Source organism: Echinops telfairi, unplaced genomic scaffold, assembly GCF_000313985.2.
Source record: "Echinops telfairi isolate 266 unplaced genomic scaffold, ASM31398v2 ScPeMD7_7469;HRSCAF=8507_1, whole genome shotgun sequence".
Classification (NCBI taxonomy): Eukaryota; Metazoa; Chordata; class Mammalia; order Afrosoricida; family Tenrecidae; genus Echinops; species Echinops telfairi.
The window spans coordinates 119,360,695-119,370,736 of record NW_022111373.1 but is presented as its reverse complement, the minus strand read 5'-3'; the positions used below and the strand labels follow the sequence as shown (position 1 = coordinate 119,370,736).

General features: G+C 55.7%; 1 protein-coding gene and 1 pseudogene across 1 annotated transcript in view; both read left to right on the top strand.

The window, feature by feature from the left end:
* Positions 1 to 780, top strand: part of LOC123521084 — a 1,414-nt pseudogene extending 634 nt beyond the window's left edge.
* Positions 1 to 10,042, top strand: part of PDZD2 (PDZ domain containing 2) — a 279,581-nt gene that overhangs the window by 257,709 nt on the left and 11,830 nt on the right. The window contains exons 19-20 of the mRNA XM_045285268.1: positions 1,670 to 5,270; positions 6,257 to 6,374. Of these exons, the coding sequence (XP_045141203.1) occupies positions 1,670 to 5,270; positions 6,257 to 6,374 (3,719 nt within the window). The remainder of the gene's footprint in view (positions 1 to 1,669; positions 5,271 to 6,256; positions 6,375 to 10,042) is intronic.

Here is a 10,042-nt window from a genome sequence, read left to right as displayed (position 1 = left end):
CATGCAAATGAGGTGCACTTGGATGCCTGGCGGAGGTGTCCAATGAGCATGGAGGCTGCCTGCCACTGAGCACCAGTCATCACAAAGGCCAAACTCAGGCAGGACAATAGGCCAGGAACATCCAGGAACAGGAAGTTTAAAGATAGCAGACGGCGCAGGTCATGGGCTGAGGGAAGTGCAGACTCCCACATAGCTGGATCATGGTGCGCAGGTGAATGGCCTGACAGCAGACTGGCACACCCCCTTGTATAATGCGTGTGTCAATGTGCTGCTGCAGCATGGGGCCATCCCCGACTCGCCATGTGGTCTGGCATCCCCCATCCATGAAGTTGCTAAGAGACCACGTGGAGTGTCTAGAGGTTCTTCTAGCATATGGAGGCAACATGGATTGTAGTATCTCGCACCTGAGTTCCCCACTCTATTTGGCTTGTGAAAATCTGCAGATTGCCTGTGCCAAGAAGCTTCTGGAATCAGGAGCCAACGTGACCCTGGGCAAAGGACTGGAGTCTCCTCTTCATGCAGTGGCCAGACAGGGCAACAAGGAACTGGCCAGCCTGCTCTTGGATTTTGGCGCTAACCCTTACGCCAGCAATGCTGATAACAAACGCCCTGTGGAGTTGGTGGCACCAAACAGTGCTCTGATCCAGTTTCTCTTGGAGCAAGAAGGACCACCACCTCTGATGCAGTTGTGCCGCCTTCAGATCCGGAAGTACTTTGGCATCAGAGATCGCTACTCTGGGCCTTCCGGAGGAGCTGAAGCACTTTCTCCTCCACATTTAAAAGAGTGTCCAAACACCAGGCCAACACCGACTAGTGTTGCAATGCTTGAAGTTTTCAAATAAAGTTGGGTTCATGCAATTTCCAGAGGAGCCGAAGCACTTTTTCCTCCATGTTTAAAAGGGTGGCCAAACCCCAGGCAAACACCAGCGAGTGTTTTGTTCATTTAAATTTTCAAATAAAGTTGAGTTCACGCACACACAAAAAAGTTACAGTCTCAGAAACCCACAGGAGCAGTTCTACCCTGTCGTATGGGGTCGTCATGAGTCAGAATGGACTCGGCACTGTCAGTTGGAGTATTGCCCACAGCCTGGGGCTGAAAAGCTAAGAGCCATCTCCACAGAAACCATGAGGAGCTAGGGAGTAAGACTTCACACGCAGCCCGGGGTTTCTGCTATTGTGGCTAGTGTAAAAAATCAAGTTAAAGGTTCCTAGGGTGCCCAGGCCTTCAAAATAACCAAAGGGAAAGAAAGACAGAAATATTCCCTCCACCACGTCATCTGAGTTGTCTCTGCCAGGAGTGTTAGTTACACGTGGGTTCTCGGTGAAGCAAACCAACCAATCTCACGGACTCATGGTAGAGCTGCCCCCTGGTATTCTAGACTGTCAGTCTTTACAGGAGCAGACAGCCTCATCTTTCTCCCTTGAAGCAGCTGTGGGCTTTGAACTGTTGACCTTACAGTTAGCAGCCCAACGAATTAACCACTACACCAGTGGACTACAAACAAGAGCCAGAATCACAAGGAAGCCAACATTTAGGTTTGTGGGAAACATCTGAAAGGGGGAAAGTTGGGGTCCCTCTGTTTTTTGTTTGTTTTCAGAGCGTTCATAGTTTCTGAAAGTTCTCTCGGTCTTTCCTACCACCCCACCTTTTCCCTAATGCCCCTCACAGGTGTAGACTTCACCGCGGCTGCAGGGCAGAAGGGGGCTGGCCCAGACACCACCAAGGCCCTGGGAGGTTGCCACCAAGCCGGTCAGCTTGAGGAGAGCAGCACACCCGCGTGTCCCTGGGTGGAGGCTGGGCCTCCAGCCAGGCTGACCTGTAACCCGGGCGCACCCCCAGGGCGGAAGGCAGCCCCTCGGCCAGATCTCAGCCCGACTGGAGCGGCAGCGGCAGGCGCCATTGAGGCTGCTGGCCCCAGCAAGGCCGCGGCCCTCCAAGGAGCGGAGGCGGCGGCAGCGGGCACAGCTCCAGCCAGCGCCATTCCCCTCATCCGGTCCCAGAAGAGACCGGGCGCCCAAGGTCAGCACAGCCCGGCTTCGGAGATGACCGGAACCCGCCGTCCTGAAGGCTCGGGCGAGCAGGCTCGGCTCCAGGGCAGCGCTTCTGCGTCGGAGAGGGCGCCACGGCCCACGGCGTCGCCCACGGAGGACGAGCGTGGCGAGGTGTGTGGCAGCGGCCCCGGGCACTGCTGCCCTGCGCGGAGCAGAGCGAGCCCTGTGACCGGCGAGTCGGGGGTGAATGGGGCCGGGCATCCAGAGGACGGGTGTCCAGGTCAACCCCCAGCAAAGGTCAAGGGCGGAAGCTCCTGCCAGGCCCCAGGAACCCCCTCGGCCGGGCAGCTGCGGGCCGCTGACGCACCGCCCGGCCCCCAGTGGGCCCCGCAGCCTTCGGTCTGGGATTCCATCAGTCCCGACCGACATTTTACGGTGAACAAAAGCTGTCTGACGAACTACTCTCGAAACTTGAGCGGTTTTCACGAAGACTGCCAGGCCGCGCCTCGCCCGGACGGGGGCCAGCCGGCCCGCTCCTCCATGTACGGCGATGCTGACGATTCGTCCTCAGACCCCGAGTCGCTCACGGACGCACCCCGAGCGCCCCCTCGTTCTCCGCGGGCCTCTCCCCCGGGGGCTGCGACGGAATCCGAGGAGGAACCGATCGAACTCTGCTCCGCCCATGGCTGCTCCCCGCCGCCCTCAGCCACTGCGCACGCGCACGCGGCCCCGCACCCCGCCCTCGCGCGGGTTCTGCCGCTCCAGCACAGCGCGCTGAGCGAGTCGGTGGGCAGCCCGCGCCAACGAGCGTCCCTGGTGCCCGGGGCGGCCCGCATTTCCGCACCACCGCCGGAGCCATCCCCACCGCTGGAGGCCCGCGCTCGGGCGCAGGATCCGCAGGGGGACGCCGGCACGGCTCGGCGCCACGGGCCTTCGCGGGCGGAAGGGGCCTCCACCTTGGACGGCCCTGGCTCCGCCACGGAAAGTAGCCCGTCCTCGGGGGCCTCGGGTCCTTTGCACGACCCCCAGAACACACACTGCCCTCCGAGCGTGGCGAACGGCTCGGACTATGACTTCCCGGATGAGGCGAGCCCCGAGAAAGAACGGGGGGCAGCCGTGCACGCCAGCGAAGGCCCGGAAGTCCCTGAGGACGTGCCCTCCGCCGTGGCAATCCTGCACATCTCCGAGGGCCCGGCGCCGGGGGACGCCCGTCAGAAACCCAAAGTGACCTCCAGGAAGCCCATCATGGCCTGGTTTAAAGAAATCAATAGAAACGGCCAAGGATCCCACGTGCAGAGCAGGCCCGAGAAGGAAGCGTCCGCAGGGCCAACCCGGAGCCCCGACTCCAAAGCTCGGACTGTGAGCTTGAGCCACAGAAAGGGAGCCCCTGGGCCTAGCAGCCCCCCGCAGCTGAAAAGGGACCCAGAGGACAAAGACCCCCCGAAAAAAGGTCCCGGGGACGCGCCTGTGAGTAACTGCCTGAGACCCCGATCGGGCCCGAAGCTCAAGAGGTTCAGCATAAAGGGCAAAAGCCGAGTGGGCGGCGGCGAGGCCCCGGCCGCTAACGCGACCAAGGCTGCTGGGGTGGACGCCCGCAAGCCCCTGCCCTCACCCCCGGCCTCCCAGAAGGGGCTTCCTAGGGCAGGCTCCCAGGAGGAGCCCGGCCGGTGGGCCGCAGCCACCCCCAAAGCTCCCAGGAGCCGGCTGGAGAGCGCGCTGCCCCTCGAGGCCCAGGCGTTGGACACGAGCGTCGGGACTTGCTTCTCGCCCTTGACCTCCCCCAGGACGGTCCGCGCGGAAGCAGCCGTCCCCAAGGGCCGTGGGTGTGCGGCAGAGAGCGTGGTGCACCTTGCCGTTTCGGGACCAGGGAATCCCTCCGCGCCCCGCCCCCAGCAGGACCCCGAGGCTCGCGGGCCGGAAGAGCCTTCCGCTCCGCGTGATTGCGTGTCGGAAGTGGCCCCGCCCGCGGTGGCGGGCGAAAACGGGAGCCGGCTAGATGGTCCAGTCGATGCCCCTGGAGGAAGGAGGCAGCTGGGCACCGGGGAGGAGCCCTCTGAGAGAACGGCCAAGGCAGAGAAGCCCGCGGAGAGTGACTCTCAGGAAAAGGGCGAGGCCGGATTCCTTCCCCTGCCTCGGACGCCCTCCCTCACGCTTCCGGCGTCTCACGTGGCACAGGACGCGCAGCGTGCTTGCTGCATGGCCAAGCCAGCTGCGGCCGCCGCCTCTGAGCCGCCGGCCGGACAGATGGATTCCCCCGCGGGGAAAACCAGCCGGGCCACGGAGCTCCAAGGCCCACCCAAGGATGTCGCCCCCACGGGCCCCGCAGCCGAGGAGCCCCCTTACTTCACGCCGCGGCCCGCAACCAGGACCTACTCCATGCCAGCCCAGTTCTCCAGCCACTTTGGACGGGACGGACCTGGCCCTGGTGGTGCGGTGGGCCTGGTGAACGGGCCGAGCCTGTCCTGCGGGAAGCCCCTGCTGGAGCTGTCGGAACCCCTGGCGGCAGCAGACCGAGGGGACCCCAGCCCGGAGGCGAGCTGCCCGGCCACAGACAAAATCCGGGTCACCAGGAGACCCTACTACTACGAGCAGCACTGGCCCCACGAATCTACCTCCTTCTTCTCCGTCAAGCAGAGGATCAAGTCTTTCGAGAACCTGGCCAACGCTGACCGGCCCACCGCCAAGGCCGGCGCTTTCCCCGCCCTGGCCGTGAGCGCCAAGCCCCCCGTGGGGAGACGCTCCTCGGGCAGCATCCCTTCGGGGAGCCTGGGCCACCCCGGGGAGGCGACCAGGTCGCTGCGACGCAGCCTGAGCTCCTGCAGCGAAAGCCCGAGCGAAGCCGGCCCCCTCGGCCCTCCCATGACCAAGTCCCCGTCCAGCACCACCCTGGTCGCGCCCCGGAAGAGCCCGCTGGAGGCCGAGCCGCACCTGAAGACGCCGCCAGGCCCTTCCGGGATCCCCACCCCCACCGTGACCCCCGCCTCGCCCGGCAAGAGGAACAAGCCCTCGGTGCGCCACGGGCAGCCCCCGCCCCTGTCCCACTCGACGCTGCAGGAGCTGCGCGCCCTGAGCATGCCGGACCTGGACAAGCTCTGCGGCGGGGGCGTTGAGGACTTTTCGGGTGAGCCCCCCGCTGTGATCTTCAAGACGGAGCTGGAGATCGTGCCCCGGAGGTCTCTGGGAGCAGCGGCTGGGAGCAACAATCCTACAGCTAGCGCACCGGGGGACCCGGGCCACACCACCCAGGACTCGCCCTCAGGAAAAAGCTGGTCAGTCAAGTAAGTGTCCGTATTTTTATTTAAATAAGCCTTTGTTGTTGTTGTTTAATAGTTCTACGATTGCCACAAAGTTGCCCAGACAGGAGGAGAGGTCTTGAGTAGTCCTCGGCTTCCCTTGGTGTGAGCATCTTACCTCACCCACCAACCTTTTGTCAAAAGTCAGAAATGGACATCTGAACCAGAAATGACAAGTCTTTCAGATTCCATCCAGGTCCCCCCCCCCCAGTACCCCTTTTTTCTAGTTCAGGAACAATCCAGAATCCCACAGCATCTGATCTCGTCTTGAATATCAAGGAGCCCTGTGGTGTAGTGGTTAGTGCTGGGTTCCTAACCACAAGGTTAGCAGTTCAAAACCACCAGCACCGGACAAAAATTAGGCTTTTGTATTTCCAGAAAGAGTTAGCCTTGGAAACCCATTGGGGGTAGTTCTGGATGACAGTGAGTTTTGGTTTTAGTTCGTTTGACATTAAGATCAATTCTGGAGAAAGAAGTGTGTGGGCCAGAATGAGGCGCTAAGACGACTCCAGGGGTCTGGGAGTATAGGGAGCGCTGTCCCTGGGATGGGGGGCGGGAGGAGGGGGAGCCTGAGTCTTTGGAAGGGACTTCAGTCAAGACAGGAAATTCCTGATAATGAAGGATTTTGCAAGTCTGTATGGTGACTATTTTGGTAACTCTTAACATTGGTTGCGTAACATCTTCAGGGAATCCTTGGAGCCACTGCTGTTGACAGTGAATGGAATTCCTGTTTAGTGTACTGGGTTCCAAGTAGTTTGGCATGGGAGTTAAGACCAAAATAAACATGAAAATCAGAAAACACTGGCAACGTAGCAGAAAGAAGAGAGTTAGGTTTTTCGTTTTAAGTTTGGGTGTTTTGTTTTGTGGTTTTCTTGACATATTCACATATCATACATTTCTGTTTCAATACATTCTTATAAATGGAGAAATTGCTCTTTCCCTTAATGTTCTTCCAATGTGTTTATATCTAGCTTGGCTCAACTTCTCGCCTCAGTGGGGGACCAGCAAAAGTTACAGTCAGTCTTGTCGTCGGTGGGGTCAAAGTCGCCCGTCCTCACTGTCATTCAGGAAGCGAAGGCACAATCAGAGGTGAGTGTAGTAGTGGAAACCCGGGCTCATCCAACACCGCTGCCAGGCCAGCTGTGCCTGCACTCGGAGTGCCATCTTAAATGAAACCCTTTCTCGTTAGCCTCACTAGCAGGGTGTGGCCTGTGAGTCTGATTCAGGAATATCTTACATTACGTTGTTGGCTGCCTTGAACTGGGACCTAGGGGGTTTCTTAGGGTCTATCCCATGGAAGGTCCTCATCGAAATGGGTTGACAAAGTGGCTGAAACAGTGGACTCAGGCATAAGAAAAATTGTGTGGATGACGCAGGCCCAGGCAGTGTTTTTGTTCTGTTGTGCATCGGGTCGCTGTGGGTCAGAACTGATTCCATGGCACCTAACATCATCCTGTAGGTGGCTGATTGGTTGGTGAGTAGATGAATGGATTTGAGAACTTGTCACACCGAAGTAGAAGCTCTAAGTCTAGCCTGGTTCAAATTTGTGGATCAGATTTTAAGCTAGAGGTTAGTGCTGACCTGGAGCTGCTGTGGCTGACACACCAGGAAGCAGGAAGATGAATCCAGAAGCAGGAGGATCACAGCTAGTGAAGGTAACTCACTGCCATCGAATCCATTTTGACTCAGCAGCCCTAAGGGACAAGGTGGCTGCCCTGTAGGTTTCTGAGACTACTAACAGCTTTAAACTGCTGACCTTTCTGTTAGAAGCCCAATGTGTAACCCACATTGGATGTAGGGCCAGATGAACCCAACGTCAGCAGCCAGAGGTCATACCCCAATGGCTCCCAATGTCTGGCAGTTGGCCCAAGTCCCCAAGCCCAGAGGTTCAGTGAGCCAAATGTAGGATCCAGCCACTAAGAAGAGAAGCCTCCTCACCGTCTGCTTAAATAGCTAGGCCACCCCGCTGAGGAAACCTCCTTTGATTATATCAGGGCTGTACCCTGATTAAGAGGCTAGCACTCCATCCTATTCTTCCCACAACTGCCTGGCTGCTCACAGCAGATCCCACCATGGAGTTGTTTACATGAGCTAACATCATGGGTGAGAACTCCACTGCCAAGCGACAGCGAATCCCGTCCCAGCCACGTTGACACAAAACCCAGCTCTCTCAGTGCCCTATGAATTTAGCTGCTGTTTCAGTTCTGCAGAAGCATTTCATTACATGCCTCACCCTGCTTTTGGAGCTTGTCTGCAAGAGTCAACTAAGTCTTTCAGCATGTTGGTGGTTTCAGTGTGACCGGAAAGCTACATGGTCAAGGGAGCCGCCTGCTGGTGAGATAAAAGAGTTACACCTGTGTGTCCCTCATCTTACCTGGAAATAGTTGCTTGCATAGGAAGCCTGGTGTACAAGCAAAGAAGTTAATTAGTAACTTCCAATAAGCTCTTTAAACTGCTGCTTGTGACAGTATAAGTAATAGAAACATTGGGGTTCACATCTAGGAACCTTCTCTGAACAACATGAATATCTCAGGACTATCCACAGATATGTTTTCTGCTTATAGAGAAAAAAGCAAATTTGAGCATTTTTTCTGTAGTGACGCTATGTCCGCATCATAAAGTATTCTAAGAATGAGGTTCCAGAAATGTTCAATGTTGCCCTGAGGGGCTTTAACGTCTACCTGCTGAGGAGCTGCCTTTCCCCTAAGGAGTGGCCAGGAAGGAGAGGAGAAAGGGATGAGAGGAGGTAGCCCTGCCCTGGAAACCCCACTGGCTTCTGCGTGATAACGAAGCACCTGGAAGTGTCCACCATCTTCACATTCAGTACAAAGGAATGTCCCTTCATCCCCCTGCTTCTCCAGCTGCTGCGGTGGCAGGAAGCACCTCACACATAGAAGACCTGCTCAGGGGTCTTCAGTCAGGGAGCTCATGCTGACAGGCCCCCTCGCTCCAAACATCTGATAGTGTTGGAGAAAAGATGAGGAGGAGGCCAGAGGCCCCCTGCACGGCAGAAACTCGATGCACAGATGCAGCTGAGTCATTGGGAAGATAGCATCTACGTAGGGCCGCCTGCTCCCTCCCTCACCAACTTTCCCCACACCAAGGAGGGGTTGTGGCTTGGTCTCCATGATCTTGCTCATTTTCATGGGGACGCTACTATCTTCTCCCCGTTTTTACTACCCTGTTGTCTCTAGTTGATTTTAAAGGGAGCGATATACTATGAGATACTACTATTCTGCCAGGAGTTTCTTGCCTTGCTCTGATTTATGAAAATGGAATTATTTTCTGGGGCCTCAGGGGCACTTCGAGGGCGAAGAGAGTGGGTTACAAAATTGGACTTCCTAACCACAGGGTCAACTGTTTGAAACCAGAGATGAGGCTTTCAACTGTTGTAAAGAATTAGTCTTGAAAACTCGCAAGGCCAGTTCTACCCTGATAAACTTGAGGGCAAGGAGCGGTGTAACTTTAACATGTCCAGGCTTGCTGTAGAATTCAAAGAACAGACAGCCAGCCTACTCTCCTGATGCTGGTGCTAAACTTTTCCAAGCAGCAACATGTAGCCCAGCAATCGCTTATATGGTATTTGTATTCTCAAACCCAACCTGCCAGGAAGGTGGCGGGTTAAAAACGGGATAAGCTAAAATGTGGGTGATGTGTCCTGGGATTAGGGCAAGTCCCTTTTTCAAATACCCCATCTTTGCTCCAAGGAACAATTAAATTTTTGTGTATTCATGTTTTCAAGTTCAGACATACCACAACACTACACAAAGATCCCTCATCAGACCAACTTCCAATTTTCATCAGGAAGCCTCACCACCACTGTTCTCTCCGTGGAAGAGTGTCCCTGGTGCCTAATGAGAGTTGCCCAGGAAGGGGGAATTTTACATAGAACTGTAAGAGGCAGAGGAGAGGTGGCTACAGGAACTGGCTCCTTCTCCCACGCCAGCCTTGACCAACTTAACAGCTGTAGAAAATAGTGAAAGAACCTACTTAATTATGATGTTTTGGGGTCATAAGGGTGCCACTCAGGAAGAGTTGAAAAAAGCTTGCAGGAAACTGTCCCTGAAGTGTGCCACCCTGAAAAGAAACCAAATGAGGCGAGAAGTTTAAACCGATATCTCAAGCATGTGAAGTGCTCTCTGATGCTCAGAAAAGAGTATTTTGTGACGAAGAGAGCAGGCCATCAAAGAGGGTTGATGGAACAGGTGGTCCCCCCCGACATCTCTGAGCATGTTTCTTGTAGGTAGTGGAAGGATGCAGAGAGAAAGGAGAAAAGAGTCATTATGCATCAGCTCCCAGTAACATTAGTAGATTTTATACAATGGTTCAACAAGAAAACAAGCTCTGTAAAATAATGCGATTCATGGCAAATGTGAAGGCCAAAGTGGTGAGAAAGAAAGCAGTAAGGGTGTCCTATTTGCCAAGATACTGGCAAAGATGAATGCATCAATTGGGACTTGGAATGGTTCAACAAAGTGAGTGTGTGTACGTGGAGTGCCAGGACCATGAGGAATGGATCTGGCCCTAAAGATAGATATGAAAGTTGCAGCAGAAGATCATTCAAGAAAAGATTCTAGAAATCTGTGTTGACATAGGCATGAAAGATAAACAAGCGGCCATCTAGCTCAGAAGCAACAAAGCCCACATGGAACAACATATCAGCCTGTGTGGTCACGGGGTGTCGAACGGATCACTGAAGACAAATGGGTGCATAAGCAAATGTGGTGAAGAAAGCTGATGGTGCCCGGCTATCAAAA